The sequence below is a fragment of the Hydra vulgaris genome, chromosome 15 (assembly GCF_038396675.1).
Source record: "Hydra vulgaris chromosome 15, alternate assembly HydraT2T_AEP".
NCBI classification, from domain to species: Eukaryota; Metazoa; Cnidaria; class Hydrozoa; order Anthoathecata; family Hydridae; genus Hydra; species Hydra vulgaris.
The window spans coordinates 50,839,631-50,861,124 of record NC_088934.1 but is presented as its reverse complement, the minus strand read 5'-3'; the positions used below and the strand labels follow the sequence as shown (position 1 = coordinate 50,861,124).

The 21,494-nt window shown below is 28.6% G+C and overlaps 1 protein-coding gene across 1 annotated transcript; it reads right to left on the bottom strand.

Annotated features, from left to right (window-relative positions):
* Window positions 1–1,478: 1,478 nt before the first annotated feature.
* Window positions 1,479–17,163, bottom strand: LOC136091469 (uncharacterized). Its single transcript, XM_065819082.1, has 4 exons — window positions 16,977–17,163; window positions 16,636–16,824; window positions 1,824–1,946; window positions 1,479–1,647 (listed from the first exon to the last, which is right to left on the bottom strand). Exons 1-4 carry the CDS (start codon window positions 17,088–17,090, stop codon window positions 1,570–1,572), a joined length of 504 nt encoding a protein of 167 aa, XP_065675154.1. The 5' UTR covers window positions 17,091–17,163; the 3' UTR covers window positions 1,479–1,569.
* Window positions 17,164–21,494: the final 4,331 nt, after the last annotated feature.

Sequence of the window (21,494 nt, the reverse complement as noted above, 5' to 3'; positions counted from 1 at the left end):
TTATTTTCAAGTACAAGATCTGAAAGTAAAACACATATTCATCTAAAAGAAGTTGCTGACCTAAAGCTGCTATAAGAAATTGACGTAAATACAAGCAGTTATGAAAATGATGATGGTACATCAGTTGATGACACATCAGATGATGACAACAATCAACTTAATGAAAACTTTACAGGTTGATGATGATTAAAATAAATAAAAAAATTAAAAAATACAAATAACTTTGAAAACTTTGAAAAAAAAATAATGAAAAATAAGGTGAGTTTATTTACGGCGGTGTTTCCTTATAAATCAGAAATTTATAGGAATTTATATTAAGAGTAGAAAGTAAAAGAAAGTTCCTATTATCAGAAAACCTTGTGAAATTAGAACAGTGAGAAACTGTGAGTATTATAAGAAAATCTTTGAAACTTGTTTCATGAGAAACTATATATATCAGTGGCAGAGATTCAAGATCTTTAGATATGTAAAACGTTTTAATACGAGTCTAATTTTTTTGATTTACTTCGATACGATAACAACAAAGATGAAAAAGATGAATTTTAACATTTTCTGGTTTGTTCCTTAAAATATTATGTTATTAGAAGAAAACAAACAACTTTGTTGTTTATTTTTGTAGTATTTTAAATTAACTTGACGCTGGTAGTTATTTCAAAATGAGGTAAACGTAAATGTCAAAAAAAAAAGACTTTGAAAGCTCACCATAATCATTTCAGTGCCGGAGTTTTTTTTCTGGCATATAATGAACTTATTTTATGGCTGATGCCAGATAGGTAGAGAAGTTTTATAAATGCAACATGGTAAACAGTAATGTAATTTAATTTATTGTACTTTTAGCATGGTGCATTATATTTTTTCATTGCCATAACATACCTTTTAAATGCAATATTTAATTTTAGTGTTTCGTGATTGCAGGAATACCTACAACTTTAAATATTATATTAGGATTCAAACATTTTTGATCCTAGTTTATCTGTAATAAGCACACACTAAATTTAAAACTGATAGAATAAGGGTAAATATTGAACTAAATTGATTCAGGTGGATGTAAAATTTTCCATAACGGTTACGTGACCAATCAACTCATGCATTGTCTACTGTAAAACATAACTATACATATAGTGTTGAAAATATCCGTTTTTAAATTATAATTTAAAAATGGTTTTCAACACTATATTAAATATCTAAAACAAATAATACGTGACCGTGAAGGGTTTTAGCCAAACAATGGTTTAAAAAATTTTTTAACTTTTTCACTTTAACAAAAACCCAACAAAAAATGTTTGTGTAATTTTTTAAAATTAAATGCAAAAAACATAACAATCAATATTAAAAATAAATGATTAAAAGTACGCATATAAATTTTTCTGAATTTTATTGGTCAAAAATAATTTTGACCAATCAATTAAATATGATTCAGATACTTTTGACCAATCAAAATGATTCAGATACTTTTCGATTAAGCAGAAAAAAATTATAGTCAATAAAAACAAAACAAAAAAAATTAATTATTAGAAAGTTTTATAAAAATCATAACATAAGATTGTTATTATCCTAAGATTGCTAAGGTCAAACAGGATTTCTGTATTCTCTAAAATGAAGAAATGCTTCAATCACCAAACCAACACATGCAAAGAATCTAAAAGCCTAAATTTTTATAGACAATAAATTATTAACAAATATTGTTCATTTTTTATACTATCTAATTGTTTATTTTTGGTTTTTGTAAATAAAAACATAAAAATTTTTGTTTACATAGAGTTTGTTTTATTATTTGATAATTCTTGAAAACTTATAGTTTTTGATATTTAAAGTTATCTTACCGAAGCTGCATAAAGTGCATCGGAACCAGAATCTGCAAATATTTTGAACTTTCGCGCTTCATTTGCAAGTATACTCGAAGATATTAAAAGCAAAACAATCCATATTGCGCAGTTTAAAAAAAGCTACCAAAATAAAAAGTATGTAAATACATAAATGTTTGAAGTGTAATATATGTATGAAATATATCAAAATATTAAGTAATACTCTAAAAGGTTAACACTATTTTACTTTCTATGAAAATGTTTGAAATACATACGGTTATTTACATTTTATTGATCACTATTTATCGTGTGCATAATTTAAATCGCGCTTAGGTTTCGAATTACCAATACGTTTGAAAAAATTTTTCCCGCAAAAATAAATTTTGTATTTGCTTATTTGTTTTTGATTCGGTCTTGGCTCGAACATTTTGACAGTTTTTAAAAACAATCTGTGAAGTCAAGGGCCTTTGGGATTACATTTATTTAGTCCTGATATTCTTGGGTTGATACCGAGTACTTTATATTTATGTAAAATATCATATTCTTTTAAGAATAATAATATTTTGTAAAACTTAAAGGAAAAAAAAAATAAAAAACACGATATATTTAAAAATAGCTAATGAAAAACTGTTTGTTAAAGTATAATTTTTTTTTTTATTTTTACAAAATTTAGTCATTCTTAATTATTAAAGGGTTAGTTGTTCTGATAAGTATATCATTTTATATAAGTAATTTTAAAATAAATTTTGAGAAAGCAGTGTGCACCAATAGTTTAATCGTCCAATTGACATGTCATTTTAGTTTAATTGTCCAATTGACATGTCATTCTAGTTAGACCGCAGAAAACCCCGTTCAAACTCTACGTTGATTCAATTGAGAGCCATAAAAGTTATACTTTGTTTAAAAAACATCACTTAAGATTTATCCATTTTTAAACAAGGTAGAGTAAATTAATTTTGGCATGCTGAGCTACTTTATTGTTTACAGACAATCATTGCCTTTATAATGCTAATAAATTATGCTCATCAATTCTCTGTATTTTTATACTCAAAATTGACATAGATTGCTACCTAAGTTTGGTAATTTTGGCATAGTGATGCACTAAATTTAGGATTTTAAAGAAAATTAAGGCAAGTTCATTGAAAACCGAATTGATAAATGTAAATAATATTAATAGCTAAAACTCTGCATTTTATAAACAAGCAAATCATGACACCCATTTTAGTGTATAAAGACGTTGCAAGCGCAGTGCTAGAAACGTTTTTAAATCACCGTTTTTATTAAAATGAAAGTATATTACTTAAAATAAAACCCTTATTAGAAAAAATTCCTACCTAAGTAAAATTTAAAACCAAATTCTGACTAATTTCTAAACTTACTATTTCTGATTTTAAATAAATGTTATTATATCTTAAACTTAAAAAGTTAACCGAATAAAACAGAAATTCAAAAATTCAAAGACAGATTTTTAAAAAAAAAACCATTAGTGTTTTATACAGTTTGTATACAGAAAAAAAATATTCAAAACGAAAGCATTTTAGATAGATGCCATGATTTTTATCATTTATGACATTTTAACCAACTATCGTTTAAATAAGGGTTAGCATGATCACCTAAGCTGCGTTTAAACATTGCATAAGGTTGCTTATGGTGTGTTTACGATGTTTATGATGTGGTCTAGAACCACCAACACAATAACCTTCTTTTAACTTTCATTAATTTATTTTCCAAAAGTGCTAACACTCGTTATCACCTTCGTTCCAATAGTAATTTAAACCTGTCTGTCACTAAATAACGTTCTCATAGCTACAGACATAAATCTATAAAACATCAAAGGTTTAAAACTTGGAGCAACCTTCTTTATGAACTAAGATTTCTCAGTACCTTTAAAACCAGTTTATTCTACTTTTTATTAAAAATGTACACTTAATATTTATAATTTCTATAATCAATTTGTGTTGTCATCACTATGCTTATTGTTATTTTTATAAATATTTACTAATTACTTTTAACTAATATTAGTGTTGTTTACCAATATTAGTACCGTCATTATATTGAAAATATTATTATAATTATTATTGTTATTATTAGCGTATTGTTGTTATAATAATAATTATTTACATTACTGTCATTATTGCTGTTGTTATATTATTATTATTATTATTATTATTATTATTATTATTATATTATTATAGTTTAACTTTTTATTACCACATTATCGATATCTATGTTATATTTATTTTTGTTGTTAACACTATTTTTATTACTATTGAATTTGACAGGTGTTTACTTCATTTTAGAACTCATTACTTTTAATTTGTAAATATTCTTGATCTAAAAACTTTTATTGAAAAATATATTTGATTTGCACTAACATTGCACAAGGTTGCTTATGATGTGTTTACACGTTGCACAAGGTTGTTTATTGATCACATCTATAATACCAGGGTAACTCAAACATGTATCTTGATGCATAGACTTTTTTCTTTTGCACATTCCGTTTGGTTGGATTTTTCTAGCCGAGATTTATATTGTAATCCAGTAGCTTGTTAATCATGATTTACTATCCTTTTTTTACTTGTTCTTTCTCTATATTTAATGCCATTTTCAGTGAATAATTTAAATGTAAATGTTGATGAAACAGATTTAAAAATTGTAAGAATAATAAAACACCTTTCGAAATTATTTCACTTCACGTAACAGAAACACAACGTGTGACAATAACTATTTGACTTCATGAATAGCAGTAACACAACGTGTGACAATAATTATAATCTAGTTTTTTAGCAGAACTCTTGTTAAGTGTATTGTGTATTCTTGAGGTAGAATTTGATTTAGATATTGTTGATATTACAAATACGTGATCAGTAGCAGTCTTCTTCAAAATCTTTTTTTGTAATTATATTTCTATCAAAGGATGTATTTCACAATATTTTTACCCTGAATTTTGAACAGTTACAAATTTCTCATAAGCTATTCAAAATAGGAAATAATCGTCTAATTCACTTAAATGGACAACTTGAATGGTGATGGTGACAAGAACCCACATCCTGAACGTATAATATTTCAAGACTTTTAAAGAATAAAACATTAAATATTGTTTGTAAAAAATGTTCAAACCGTTTATCCATTATCCAGCCATTTTTGTTAGCACCAGAAAAAGAACCTTATTAGTCTAAAAGTTCTATAAGTTCTTTGGGAATTTGGAACAAAAAAAAGGAAAAAAACTTTGATAATTATAAACATTTTTTAACTCATCTGTTCTATTTAACGGGTGTCAAATTATACATTTTTTGTTCCAAATTCTTATATAAATTCTTTCCACTATTCACCTAGGGCTATCAGTCCTTATGTAAAAATTTTGGTTTTACTTAATTACTCAATTACGCTGATAGATCATCATTGGCGGAACAAACAATTCCACTTGCTGATTGGCATCGAAGTGTTGTGATTATCTACTGTCCATTCAAAGTAAACAATGACATTATTCAAAACAGAAAGTTCAAATTAAGTTTTATAATGGTTTGCCATTAAATATTTAAAAACTCAGCTTTTAATTTGAGGCATTTTGAAGTAGCTCCGCTATTAAATTGAGGCATTTTGTTGAGGTCGGTACTGTTGCTAGTTTTATTTCAGATTTAAAGTGAAAGTTGATTTTCTATTGTGTAAATACTAAAGAATGTTACTTATGACTGTATACCCTGTGTTTGAAAAACTTTTATTAAAAGCTATATCTAAGTTATAGCATTATTAGCAGTTTTTAGTTTTTACAAAAAATTTATAACAACAACGGCTGTAAACAATATGACATCACGGCGGCAAAAGAACTAACGAGTGACGCGTAAGTTAAAAGGAAAAATAAAAACGTCGATATCTTTTTTAAAAATACAAAAAACCTCTTTTTTTTTATTTAAAAAAAAGATTTTTAAAATAAAAAAAAATCTTCTAACAAAAATCAGTTATTTCTTACAGGAAAAAACACCATCATCTGCATTTGATCTCAATTTCGCTTTGGGATCATCCATAAATGATGTCAGTAAATATAGGATGGGGGGGGAGGAAGTGCTGGAAAGTTTGACACTAATTGACAATGGGGTATTGAGGCCAAAATGATGTCAATTATTATTATTAAATGGATTATAAAATGTGGTTCAATGTAAACTCATAAAAGTAAACTCATAAATTTGTCATTTTTTGAAATTAAATTGTTGTTATTTCAAATACGAAACTCTATTTGCTCTCTAGTTGATTGTAAAACGTGAGGCAATGCAAGCACATAAAGTCTATTGAAAATTTGAAATACTAATTTCTCTCTTGCGGGTTGAAGAAATTCTTTAAAAGGCTTGCGCTAACAACGAGCAAAATCATTATTCTGATTGTGATGTAAACAATACTAATAAATCAATATTAAAATATGGATAAAACCGCATTACTTAACTTATTGATGGTCTCGTATGAAAATGCTCATCCCGATAAAAAAAGGCTAATATCCAGAAATAAGTCCATAGTATATGGAATTCATTGAAAGAAGAGAAACTGGTGCATAAGGATCTCTTGAATCAAGAGTAATGTATTTATTCTATTTATTTAATAAAAAGGCAATGAAGTTCAAGAGCAAGCAATTATCATTCTTGGCCAATACTCCAAAACAGTCTGCCCCCACGTATACTCCACTTGAATTTGACAAGAATTCCTCACAGTTTGTTGAGCCCACCAATGAGCAATCTGTTATTGATGATGAACAAAGTGTATTAACTTTAAGTTTGTTGACCACGAAAAATTGAAAAAAAGGCAAGAAAAGTGGCTCAAGATCAACGCAATTCTGAGATTGCAGCTTTAAATGGTGAAGTTGCTGGACTGAAGACTAGAAAGGGAAGTGGATTCATTGCTGAAGTTGAAGAGGATGATTTGAAAAAGAAAAAGAAAAAACTAGCTCATCTATGTAAAGAACTGGCCAAAAAAAAGTATGATCAAGCTCAACAGAAGAAAAATAGAGAAGTTAGATCATCCTCTTCTTTTAAAGGCAATTATGGATATTGCTCTCCATGGTTCGTCCGCTGATGAAAGACGTCGGTCAGAGGTTCTTCGGGTAATGATAGCTTAGCTATGTTTTTTAATACTGTATTTTTTAGAATTTTACTCTTAATTAGTACATTCACTATTGTAAATATCCTTGAAATTTTAACAACTAATTTCAAGATTTGATTTGAATTTCATTTACGAAATAAATCCCGTTTTCTGTAAAAAAGTTAATTATATCCAAATTTATTTCTTTATTATTTAGAGCATTAAAACTCTCAACGAATTGACATCCGAGATGAAAAAAATTGGATTTGCAATCAGCAAGAGCGCCCTCTACACTCGTCTATTTCCGAGAAGTTACGGAACATTAGAAGGCAAAAGGCACGTCAAAACAATCCCTGTTAGATTGATCAGTCCTCAGAATGAATCTAATTTAAAACATGTTGACGGACTCTTTTGCAGTTCAACTATAAATTATGTGGAAGAAGTTTGTTCTATTTTAGGGCCAGATGAAGTGTGTTTCATTAGCCAAGACGACAAGGCTAGAGTGCCAATTGGAATCACCGCAGCCAAAAAACAGGCGCCGTTGTTGATGCATTTGGAGTACCGGGTAACTCTCCCGGACCACGGCTGGGTCGTGGCTGCTAAACGTAAGCTTGTACCACCTGTATGCGCTGGAATTACAATCAAAAAAGATCGTCTCGGAAAAACAGATTCTGTTAATTATTCTGGACCTGCCGAACGCTCGAGGACCTTCGAACGCTTCAGGCCGCAGTGCATTCAACAGAGCTGAGCGACAATTGGCACCTCTTAGTAAAGAATTATCTGGGGGGATTCTTCCGCACGAACATTACGGAACTCATCTTGATTCTCAAGGTATTTACATTGATAAAAGTTAATTTGTAAAAATAATAATATAAATTTTAACCTATAATAACCAGCATATCTTTTTAAATCGGGCAGGACAATAGATAAAAATTTAGAAAAACAAAACTTTGGTTTTGCTGGATAGGCTTTGGCTGATATTTGGTCTGATCTACAAATTGACGGTTATCCAACCATTGCAGAGTATATTGATCCAAACAAATCAGAGTTAGAGTCAAGGAGCCTTTTATAACAAGATCAACGTTGGATTGCCGATCATCTTCGTACAAGTCAATATTTTACTCAAATTGTGAAATGTGAAAATCGTTCTTGTTGTCGGACTATTAGAAGCTCTTACTTAACTCTAATTAGAGCAAGATTTCATCCGCCACATGTCCCTGTTAACCAAACGAGAGACGGGCTCAAATCAGTAGATGACTCAGAAGGAGCAAAAGAATTGTTTCCATCATCCGTCTTTATGCTCATCGCATCAAACATTGAAAGTATTCTTCCTCGTACTGCCAAAGGATTTCGAATTTTGCCGCATGATGCGTTTTGTCCATCAATTCAGTCTAGCCTAGCTGATAGAATCTTAAAAAAATGCAATATCTACTTTGTCTCTCAAGCTATGTTGAAAAAGCACGTTCTATCCATTCTTCTGCTATAACACTCCCTCTAAAAAAAGAGTCCAACCTGTTCGTATTGCTGCCAAGCGTCAGACAGGACTCTTGGCAGTCATTGTCTTGCAGAAGAGTTCGGAAACTGCTGAATGGTTAGATAAAAATAAAGTTGACGCAACGAATTTGATTGTACCTCAAGAATACAATATCCTTTTAGAGCGCGGTGACCATTCACTACCTATAGTTTCTATCGATGATCACTTCAACAACCCATGGGAAGATTGTATTAAAGATATTTAATACTATTTGCTTAGTTGATTATTTAATGAAATATCGACTATTATATAATATAATTTGATGAGATCTACTATTATATAAATGTATAATTAAGTCAGAAAAAAAATGGGTTTTAAGCATTTTTATTGTTATTTAAGGAGTGGGGGGGATGGGGGAGTACATAAAAACTGACATCATTTATAACGGGGGGTTGGCCAAAAATTGACAGAGTTTGGCAAAGGGGGAGGGGGAGTCAAAAAATTGAGAAAAAACACTGACATCATTTAAGGATGACCCCTTTAACACCTTTCTTAAGCAACGGTAAAAATTTTAAATCAATTTTTTGTAGTTTTATTTAGAGTGATCAATCAAAACTTGGTCTGTCGAAGCTTGCCATATTTCCTCGTTAACATTTTATGTCAAATGCTCCTAAAAGTTTTCAATTGGTAGTGCTTGAGGCACATTAGGGAGTGGATTCTTTATCCAGGTTTTTGACATGGTTCGGATATACCAATATAGGATATAGCTGACACATTAACAAATTTTGTAACATAAAGCAAACACTTTCTTGGCATGTTTTTTGGTGTTTGTATAATATTTAGAAATCCCAGGTATGTTGTCACCTGCAAAACAATTTTTCATCATCGAAGACAAATAGTGATTTTGTGTTAGAGTTGGTTAACGAATTTCACCCTTCTTTTCTTTGCCTTTAATTGTTGTTCAGTGTATTTGGATTCTTTTCACGTTATCTATATTTAATATTCATTCACGCCTTTTCGATTATTTATTCACTAATTTGCCTTTCTCTCTCCAGTCCAGGATGTAGGATAACCAGGGTGCTTTCTTTCAGTAGAAGATTGAACAGTTTCAAGTCTTAAATGAAATCTTTGAGTTTCTGCGGTCTTTCTTTTTATTTAATTTTTATCTCTATTTTAATATAATTGTAAACTTTTTTACTTTCTATATATTTGTATAAAAATTTTAATAAACAAAACAAAAACAAAAACAAAAAAATAATAATAAAATAGGGCGATACTCTAACAAACTAATGTCTTCTGTGGCCTCAGTTTGTCAGTCAATTGTCACTCAGCCCTACAGCCGAGTGACAATTTATTATTGCCACCCAGAATTTTTTACATTCTTCAAAATCAATTGTCTTCATATTTTTTTGTGATTTATGTACTCAAAAGTAGTTTTTATTTTAGAAACGGGTATTTTTTGACAAATAAAAAACATTTAACAAATTGATAATAAATTTTATTATTTAAATATTACTACAAATATATTCAAATCAATATTAGGTGATTTTCCTTTTGCCTCTATAACTGCAAGAAGCCTTTTTGGCATAGTTTTGATGCATTTTTTAGTCATTTACTTTAATTATTTATTATGGCTCCAATGGTGAATCATTCTTTTTATTAAATACACTTTACTTGTAATATTTTGTTCTGAAAGATGTTTTTTAACTATTTTAGCCGTGTGACATAGTGCCCCATCCTGCATGAAGGTTTTTTTTATCACCCGGACTAAACCATTCTGCCAATTGTGGCAACAATTTTTGTTCCAGGACTTTTTATGCTGTAACTAATTAATCATTCCCTCTGCAACATAGAGCCTTCCCATTCTCCTTCCACATATCACTGAGCAGATCTTCACAGAGGTAGGGTGTTTAACAATTTGAATCATGCAGTTCAATAAATATTTTTCCCCTTTTTTTTCTTTTTGCATATTGAGCCTACTTTGTTAAAACTTGGAAAATACTCTTGTCGCTAAAGCATACATTATAATATTATACAAGGATTGTTAAGTGAATATTTAAAGTTTGGTGTAAGAAAGTGGATATTTTAAATACATATAAATTAATTTTACGAAATTCTAATTATCTTCTGTTAAGTTAATATACTTTTTTGCCCACTCCAGCCTTTTTTGCATCATTTTCGGCGTCAGTTTAGGCTTCTTAGCTGGACGTTGGTAAATGTAACCAAAATTGTGTTGACAACGTTAAACCGTTCTCTTTGAAATTTTGACTCCAGATTGGTCCAGCTCATTAATTATTTCATTTTTGGTTACCTGCCTATTTTCTAGAACAATCTTGGTCAGTATTCTTTTCCCACGTGGTGTAAGGATTCTCTTCTTTTCACATTTACCAACCCTCTTTGGCATCAAGTTCTCCATTTTAGCCATTATTTTGTGTATATTTTGTACAAAAATCCGCAAAATACGATACTTTCTGGCAATTTCTTGTGAAGAAAGATTAGTATTTATTTAAAGTGCCCTGATTTCAGCATTTTTTTGTGGTAAGAAGTCCTTTTTTTTCCCCATACTAAAGTAAGATATCACATTCCAGTACTAAAGTTAAGAACTTGCTTTGGTACTTTAAAAATATCAAATCAAATACAATTATTTTTACTTTAAAATAAAAAAAATATTCAAGAAACAATATTTTTACTGATTTAAATATATATTTTGACAATAACCTAATAAGCGAATTAGAAACTCTGGTTATAAAAATTAACAAGTTTACAGAAAAAAGATTATAACTAAGATGACATCATACAAAATGGCTGTTAAAAGTGACTGAGTTGCCAGTAGCAAAAAAAAAGCACTGATTTTATGAATTATAACTTTATTTTAAACAAAAGATTTCAATAATGAATTTTTCGCTTCATATGAAAAAAAATGAGATTAAACTTCGAAATGATCAAATTTCATAAGTGGCCATAATACATTGCACACGGCTGTATATGATAATATAAAAGGCAACCGTAACATCTACTATGCTAACATCAAATATAACTAAACATCTACTATGCAAAAATCACAAAAGACTTTGATTCCTTATATTAGGTTATTCAAAGTTTGAAAGGAAAATTTCGTGTGCTGAATCCTTTTACATTAACAATTGTTTCATTAAAGGATTTATCCAATTTTAAATCCCTGAATATTTTATTGTAATTTTTTAAATTATCAAGTACAAACGTTAAGTCGTTATATTTTGTTTACTTAATGGATTAGTGCAGTTTAATATTCAAATAAATAATGACCAAAATAAATATTGAACACAAGAACTTAAGCTATTTAAAAAAATTAAGTAAACTAGAGCCTTTGTCTTGTATCAAATTATCAATTTCTTATTAATGCCTAACAAGGCAATGTCAATACTTTCTAAAGTATCCTCGAGGGGCCTTGAGGTCTTTATCCTACTCGCCCATCAAGTGTTACTCAATGGTTTCAAAATAAATCCTTGAATACGCTTTAAAATTATCAAAAAGTCGATACCAAAATAATTGCTTTTCTTCATAAAAAGGGTTTATAAGCAGTTTTTAGAAAATATCAAATAATAAACTCAAAATTATATAATAGAGTAAATGGTAATTTTAGCTGAAGAATAAAATTAACAAATATACATTTAATTTAATTGAGAATTATTATTTTATCACAGTAACGGTAAAAATGTTTTTAGATTTGCCACCCCTGCTAAATTTCTGGTTTTTCAAGCGCTAGTGTGGGCCCTGATATCTATTGAATGTAATTTTTTAATAAATAGACGTTAAAGCATTGACAAAATACTGATCCATCTAATCTTGGAGTAGTTTATTAATCTGTTACCTTCTAAATTCAGATAAAACATACTATTTTATAATTCTAAATGAATATATTATTATTTGTAATAAGGTTACATTACATAGGATATTAATTTATTAACTATAATACATTATTTATTAACTATAATACGCTGTACTCTATAGTAAAACCAAGTGGAAACTTTTTTAAGATTTTAGGTTTTAGGTCCTCAATAGTCTCTGAGGGAAGGAATTTCTTTCATTAAACATTTTTAGTAGAAAATAAAAATTAAAAGAATAATTTGAAAAAAAAAAACTTGGTTGGAGGTGTGTTTACTGCTCTTCTCACACACACCCTACTATCTGCGCTGAATTAAGTTACAGGAATGTTAATTATCATTTGGTATTGGTGCTATTCACATAAAAAAATATAATGGCAGCTATTTTATTTCTTGATATACTTGAAAAAAAATGCCTCCGTATACAGAGGTTAACATATCGTTTTTTGAACACTTTGGCAGAATAATGATCTAAAACATAAGATTGTTCTAAAATTCTAATAAGTAAACTGGAATTTTTTGAAAAAAAACTAACAATAGAAAAAGTTATTCAGAACAATATTCATTCAAAACTCAATTTAGTTTATAATTAAAACTGAATTTCTATTAGTTCTAATTACTTTCTAAAACTAATTTATTTAAAATTGTTGTATTTATCAGCCTTGATTATATTGTGTTTCTTTTTACTAGGATCTTCTCCGCTTAAGGTATTATGGTTTACCCTCCTGAAGCTAATTGCTTTACCGACGCCTCACATCTTTAGCAAAAGATTCTATTCCTAAGAGCATCACAACCCGCTATCATGAGCCAAGAGTAAATTCGTTTTTAGAAAAACAGAAGATATAATGGAAAAGCCGAAATTAATCTAGTTAGATAGCATGGAAAAAAATAGAGTGTCAGGTTATTTAAGAAAAGCACAATAGCTGAGAAAATTTCTTCCTTCAAAGCGGGTTTAAAAGCGTTTGCATTTTGTTATCGGACGCATACTATAGAAATAATCCTAGCTAATACGATCTCAATTAACACGATCTATTCAACACAAACCCAGTATTTTGAATAATAATAAATCCAATATAAATAAGTCTTACAGTTGGAGTGACGCTAAGAAAATCTTTTTCAAATATTACTCGCGGATTGTTCTTGCCACATGCATATAAAATTTTTATTATATGGCATACCCAAGAAAAAATTTTAAAACGCTCTCTTTTCTTAAAAAAACAAACAGTTTATGAGCAAAGATAACATTCAAAACATTTTTATTATTTCAAACTTATAATAACAAGTTATAAATTTAACATCTATTTACTATGCTTTATTTCTTCTTTTCTTTTTTATGTGCCCCAAGAAGTCCTAACGGTCTTGTCACAGAGCACGGCGGAAGTGCATTTAACCAGGAAGTTCACGCCTCTTTCCTAACCGTGACGCGAAAATATGTCCAGAGCTCGTTTTGAGCCTGAACTCCTGCACATAAAGCATTTGTTTTAACCACTGCGCCACGGCCGCACAATTTCAACTGTTACGAGGTGTCAAATACATTCTTTAAAACTTTATGCATGATGATGCCAAACACTAAAAAGATTAATGGTATGTATGCGTAGCAAAAAAAAATTAAGTTTTTGAATGGTGTACCAATTTATCCAAAATCTTATTATAAACACTTGGAAACAAAAAAAAAGCAAAATTCAGCCTGCGCAAAATTCTCAAAAATAGAAATTAAAAAAGATAATTAGAGTATTACTTAATGACTAGAATACTTTCGGAACTTCACGGACGGCATGCTGAAACGCATGGAATTAATGATTTAAAAAAAAGGGCCTCTGACTAAATACTTAAATAAACACTTATAATTTTATATACGTAGTTTTTTTTTTTTTTTTTTATAAATATTACTTGTTTTGTTTTTTAATTAAAAAAAAAAATTTACAAGATTTTACGTTAGATGATCCTATATACGTACAAAAACTCAGCTATTTGTATATTATTTAATAAGCTTCGGCGTCCCGGTTCAAAAAAATAACGTTACGTGACGTTACGTGACTGCAACTTTTGTCCCGATTGAACCAAGACGTTACCACACTTTTAAAAAAGTTGTCCCGATTGAAACGTTACGTTCCTGAAATAGCGTGACGTTCCGATTGAATAACCGCACTCGAAAATTTGGTGCGGTTATGAACCAAGACGAACCCGGAATGACGTGGCAAACCGTGACATTTCGGGACTTAACGTGATTCTCTATGTAAATGGGTGCGCTATGTAAAGGGGTGCGTTATCTACATTTGTTTTAAAGCATAATATGTTAAATAACAATTGCCTTTAACGAGCATTTTGTGTTAAAAATTTTTAAAATTTAAAGAATAACATTTTTGAAAAAGTACGGTAACGTAACGGAACGTCAAGTTATGTCACGGTTTAGAGTAAAACAGAATTTCAATGACCTTGTTAATTAAAAAAGACTACCTAAATCCATTATTTTATTTATATAAAACTATACAAACTAGTAATATAAATTGTATAACAAATTAATTAGATAGCATTTTAAATGCTAAAATAAGCTACCTAAATAACTTTTCTTTCAAATTTATGGAGGTTCATTGAGACACGTTCTTTCTTTTTACAAAAATAATAGAAAACAAAACAAATTTAAGTAATTTAACGCTTATTCATAAATATAATTTTTAGTTCAGTTTAATAACTAACCTAAAAAATTTCGTTTAGCCACTTGTTAAGGTATTTTGTATCATTTTTTCTAAACAATAAAGGTTTTTATAACAACTGCTATAAAAAACTTTAGGAAGGTTAACTAAACTCTGATCATAGCTATCCCAAACAAAAGCTTTTTCTTCTTCTTCAATAGATTTGGTTATTTATAAAGCTTTGATGACTTTTTACTAAAGGTTTTAAAACAAACAGCACATATGTTGCTAACTTCTATTTAATCACACTTTAAGTCGTAGTGCACCTGAGAATGTTTAAAAACTCAAATCAAAGTTATTTTGTTGAAAATGGCGGATAGTTTATATAACTAAAAAGTATAAATTTTGTTTTTGATTTTTATGCATTTTTCCACTCAACTGGAAGTTTTAAGTAATCGATTATTTATTATTCTATATGTAACTAAGTATATATAAAATAAAATTTGATGTGGGGAGGTTTCAAACCATTTGACGGTTACTGTGGTTCACTGTGCGCGGAATCACTTTATCTTTGATTTTCAAAAAATTTGAGGATTTTTTTGGAAATCCAAGAAGGGTGAAGCACGACTTAAAACTGACAATAAAATAAAATAAATAAATTACAAAAAACATTTCTTATAAAAAAAGTTTAATAATCTATTTTTATAAAAATGCTAATCAGCTTTAAGATAGTTGTAAGAAGTACGATTATCGGGTAAATCTAATGTAGAAGAATTACAAGATAAAAGGTTTGTTAATATCGTACCATGCTCTAAAGCACCTGAAGAATAACGATGAGAAACTGAGATAAGTTTTGAATAAAAACCAAAACACATATCATAGAGCAAAGTTAAATAACTCTTGATGTCTGGTAAAACGAGTCACAAAAATAAGAGATTAAGAAAGAAAAATTTTTAATATTTTAGTGCGAGTAAAAACAGTGGTACTAACGCCAAGCAATTAAGTATAATGAGCTTTGAAGTCACTAATAGCAACTATATTATCAGATAATTTGAAAAAATAACTGCAGCTTTTTTGATTTTTTTTAACTGGGCATAGCCAGTTAAAAATAAAACCAAAAAAATTGTAGTTTGGGGAAGAAGAAAAACAATAAAAATAAAGATAATAAAAATGAATGAGTGATAAAAATTAATGCATAGAAGTATAGCCGGAGGATTTTATCCGAATTTCACAATAAATAGTTGAACTAATCCGTCAGCATTAATCCGTCAGGATTAATCCGTCAGCATTATTACGCTACCATATTTGCTCTTGAGTATAGGCATTTTTGCACATAAAAAAGTAACATTGAGATTTAAAAATTAAAATAACCAATCTTGTATCTTCAGTAGGGGTCAAAGGAAAGTGCTAAATAGCCATTAGAAACAGTAAACAAGGAGGTGGTTAGTAATTTTTGCGTTTTTAAAGTGCAAAAATAACTAACCACCTCCTTTTTTCTTGGTCCATTGAAGTCATTTAAAATTAACTTTGAAAAGGTTTTATTCACTTTTATTTTATTCTTAGAATCTTTGGCACAGTTCTGGATAAATTGGGATAATAGGCTTATTTTAATAGGCAGTGCGGATTCTAAATTTTTATAGACACTTAGGGTATCTAGACAAAGGAGATCGTTTTCTATAGGCACTAAAAGTGGTAAATTCGCCAATTAAAATTATTTATAAAAAATTAAATATCTTACGTAATACGTACGTACGTAAAAAATTAAATATCTTAAATATTGTTAAATATCTTACTGTAAGCGGCCAATTGATAGGTATTTTTGTGTGAATCTTGAAAATAAATACAATAAAGAGAATGCCATGAATCAACCAAGGTGTAGTTGTGGTACATAAAAAGTAAGAAACTTTTGAAGATATCCAAACTGACCAAATGATATTTTCTTTCCAACCAGCTATTATTATACAAGCAATAAACAGCAGAATCTTGAAATAAAACAATTCGCACTTTTTAATAACATGAGTTCACAAAAAAGAAAATGTTAGATAAAGAATAAAAGTTTTAAAACTGTAAATGCAATCTTTGTGTTAATCATATATTTAAAACATTAAAAGTATTTATTATAGTTTTCACTTACTACATTTATTGCCATCTGAATCCCGAGAGGAGAACGTAAAAATCCAAAATTTGGTTTTTTATCTACCATTGACTCAGTGCTGTTACCAGAACTTTGATTGGGTGCGTCAGACATGTTTTTTTAATATGTTCAAGATATTTGGTTTAATAGATAAGTCTAAAAAACACAGACAATATATATATAAATATATATATATATATATATGTATATATGTTCTATCTATTTATCAGTTGATGTAGCAACACTCTTTGCAAGTTCTAACTATTTGTAAATCAATGAAGAAAAACTCTTTCGATGTTTTACCTATTTGTCAGTCAATACAGATGCACTCCTTGCATGTTTACATATTTATCAGTCGATGTACCAGCTTACCTCGTAATTTCTACGTATTTATCAGTCAATGTATGCGGACAGTAAAAAAAATAAAAATAAAAACAATCGTAATGTTTTTTTGTTTTTTATTAAAAATATAAAAACATAAAATAATTAAAATTTCTGCATAATTGAACTTAAATTTCTGCATAACCGTGTAAAAGCTGCTTTTTACTACAAATGGTAAGATTAGATATCAAACTAGGAATATATGAAAGCAGTTCGCCATCTTCCCCCGTGTTCTAATTTTTCCTTATATTGATAGCTCAATAAACCTGAAAAGTCAAAAGAAGTATAAACTTCATTCTGTAAAGCGTCAGAATTCAAGCTTAGAGTCAAAAGATATTATTGCCAGGATGTGGTCAGGACGCTGTTATTTTGCAATTCATTTCCACTTTCAAAAAGCACTTAAACTTTAAATGTAATTGCAAACTGAATATAATAAACTTATTGCCGAAATTCTTCAAACAAGTTTTGAAAATTGTTGTAAACAAAAAATAAAATAAAAAAGCAAAAAAATTCCGAAAACAAAAATAATTTAAATGAATCGGTTTTCACTAATTATGTATTGTATATACAATTTTATTATAGCAAATCGATACTAAATTAAACATTTCAATCGTTCTTTTCAAACTTTAATTCTTGTATTTTGATGAAACTTTTAAATTATTAATTTGCGTTAATCCAGAGTGAAAAGTTCTAAAACTATTAATTAGCGTTAATCCAGATTAAAACAAATCTATTTCTTTCTTATGAGTACAATTTAAGAGTACTTTCTTTTTTATAAAGGTCGATTTTGATATCCATAATGTGTAAAATTTTTAAAACAAACCGTCATGTCGGAAATCAAGTCCTGTACCAAAAATTTTTTAAAGTTCTGTATAAATATGCACTTATCTAATTAATGTAAAATTACCGTTATACTAAACAAAAAAAAAGGACTGGCGCAACTTTAAAACAATAAATATTACATATGTTCTATGTAATCATTTTAATAATTTTCTATTTTTTTTCTTTTTTTTAGGAATTAGTTATAACCAGAGTTGTTAGTCCTTTGCCTTAGCATAGCCTTAAGGCTGAAAATTGAGGCCTTGACCTTGGTCTTGGCTTGAAAATTTTGGCCTTGTCCTTGATTGTTTTGACCTTAATAAAAAATACATATTTTTTATTGGCACTTTTAATTTCTACTTATAACCTAGTCCTATTTTTACAAAATGTGATTCTATTGTCATATCACTTGCTACTTACAGTTTTGTTAATAATTGACCCTAACATAAGGCAACAATTTAAGTCTTAGGTCTTGAAAATGTTTGCGTAGGCCTTGGCCTTGAAACTCTTAATCTTGGCCTTGACTTTAAAACTCTTCGCATTGTTACTTTTGGCCTAGTAACGTGTGGCTTTGGCCTATCTACTTTTGGCTTTGTTAACAACTCTGGTTTTTACCCTTAGTTTTATAAATTTTATGTTCAATAATGCAATTAGAAAGTCAAAATTTCAAACTTCAATTTAACTTTTATATATATATATATATATATATATATATATATATATATATATATATATATATATATATATATATATATATATATATATATATATCGGTATACTATGTATCGGTATGTAAAAACTATGTATTGGTATGTAAAAACTATGTATCGGTATGTAAAAACTATGTATTGGTATGTGAAAACTATGCATCGGTAAATTAAAAAAATGATTCGGTATGTAAATCCCTCTCTATTATCTCAATATTTGGATGAAGACTGGAACAAAGATGTAAACTTGCATTATGATTAGCATGCTAATTTGATTACACAATGTGCAGCCTCCATGTCTTAACATACCAACGAAGCATATATACCTCTAAAAAGCTCTGCATCTACATATACTGATGTAAAACCTACAACTGCAATCACAACTACCAACAACTACAACCATAACGGATCAAATAAATTTTAATGTTGTCAGCAGTTCTGCTAGAATGTCAATATAAGTTTGTGAGTGTAACTTATTTAATAAATATTATTTAATGAAACTTTTTTGTTTTTTTTTATAAAATATTTATATTTATTAATAAGCATAGTAAATAGATATCTTTACTAGCTTGATTTTGTTAATTAACTTTTTTTCTATAACTTTTTAAATTGGTATTGTGAGTTATGCTTGTCGTTCTATTTAAATCTTAAATGCATGTTATGTTAGAAATTTTTTAAATGTTTTTGAAATTATTTACAAAATTATCCATGTATTATTATTTGTAGTATTGTAAAAGTGAGTTTTATTTTTTTTTAAGGACTTTGACCCGTTAAAAGATCACCCTAAAGGTGCATAAATCTTATCTGAATATGAACGAAGCGAGCACTTAGTCTTTGATGAAAGATCTTTTTGTGTGTATCATTGTTGGAAATCTTGTAAAAGATAATAACTGGTTAGGGCACCTTTTTATATGATATTTAATTTTGATACTAGTAATTTTTAGGCATTAGTATGTAAAATCAGAAAATAAAAATAAATATAATGAATTTTGTTTTAAATTTAAGTTAATATTTATAAATAATTTACTGCAAAATTTAAATGGGGAATTAGTTAGACTATTAAACACAGCATAATTGTTTATTTTTTTGTTGGAGCTATCTCAATACAGATAAAAAAAGGCTTTAGCACTAGAAGTGATAAAACCGCTTTCCGATCTTTAGAAGTGGTAATGGTGATGGTTATGCAAGTATTGTTATAAGCCTAATTTAAACTTTTATTTGTATATTTTGGGAAATGAGATTATAGTTAAAATTTTATTTAGTTTGACGAATCTTTGTATTTTTTACTTACAGGATGCTTACTTTAGACAGTATGCTGAAGTATTACGAAACTGAAAAGTGAAAAAATATTCACCATCAGGCTTATTGAAGAGCAATTAAAGACGTTGAGAAAACATCTGCCAGTTACTAGTTGTGTGGCTACACAAGCCGCATCAGAAGCAACAGATGTAGTTGATTTAGTCAATGGATCCATGATAGATTTTTGCTTTAATTGTATGTTTATAGAATGAACGTTTGCATTAGGTATATATTTAAAATATATATTATACGAATAATACTATTGTTGCAAAAGTTTGTAATCAATAATGGTAGTGCCTAATAACTTACTTATATGTTTTAGATATTGTTAAATATATTATTTAAAATTTGTTTTTTGATTTTCATTCTGATATGTTAATAGTTTTATTCTATTTATATTTAATGGTGTATTTAAGTGCCATACTAAAATATGCTGTTTAAAAATATAGTAAAAGATAATAGTTTCTTTATTTGCTGTATTAATATTATTTTATTATTTTCATTATTGTTTTTCATCAGAGTATTTTACAGAAAATAAAAGGGCGCTTACCCATGAACTTTTAAACGAGACACCTAACAAGAATCGCATAAAAATTATTATGACATCAACCTATGCGAGTCGCAGTCTCTGGGTGAGGGAAGGAAGTTCTCCAATAAAAACATTTTTCATCATTTCCCCCATAAAAAGATATTTACTCATCTGCAGTAGACTTTAAGTTTGCTTTCAGTAATCATTGTGTGGTTTGTTGATGATATTATGAGTTGTCATTGTTGACATTAGTGGTAAACTTATAAACTAATTAAATTGTTTTATAGCAATATTTTATAACAATATTCTGAAATTTATTGAATTAACAGTTACTATTGCATTAAGTTCAAAGAGGAGTTCTGCAGAAGTGCACCCAATAGCAAATGGTTAGTGGATGGACTGCGAGACTGTTTTTCACATATCCTTTTGTATGCCAAAGGTAAACCCAAAGGGTTGTTAACCAATCTTACAATATTACTTGACGAAATAGCAGCTAACAACAACCTACTTTAAGGTTTGTTTAATTTATTCATGTTTAAAAAAAAATAGTTTCTTATCACTAAATAAGTTAGAATTAACTTTTTTACTAAGTTTGTAAAAATTGTATTGTTTTAATAACTTTTTATATGTGTATGTAATGGTAATGAATGTGTTTAGCAACATTTTTACAGATACCAAGGAAGAATACGCTCTGTTACTACTTCCGCTTATGTTAACAGTACCAATGCAAAATTGGCAACGTGCCTCGATTACTGAAGTTTGCAAGCGATTTATCCAGCTTCA

Coding starts and splice junctions, on each gene's coding strand:
- LOC136091469 (XM_065819082.1), bottom strand. CDS start 17,090: ATGTCTGACGCACCCAATCAAAGTTCTGGTAACAGCACTGAGTCAATG. Junction 16,825..16,976: donor TTCAGATGGCAATAAATGTA/GTAAGTGAAAAC, acceptor TTTTATTTCAAG/ATTCTGCTGTTTATTGCTTG. Junction 1,947..16,635: donor CTATCAATTGGCCGCTTACA/GTAAGATATTTA, acceptor TTATTTTGGTAG/CTTTTTTTAAACTGCGCAAT.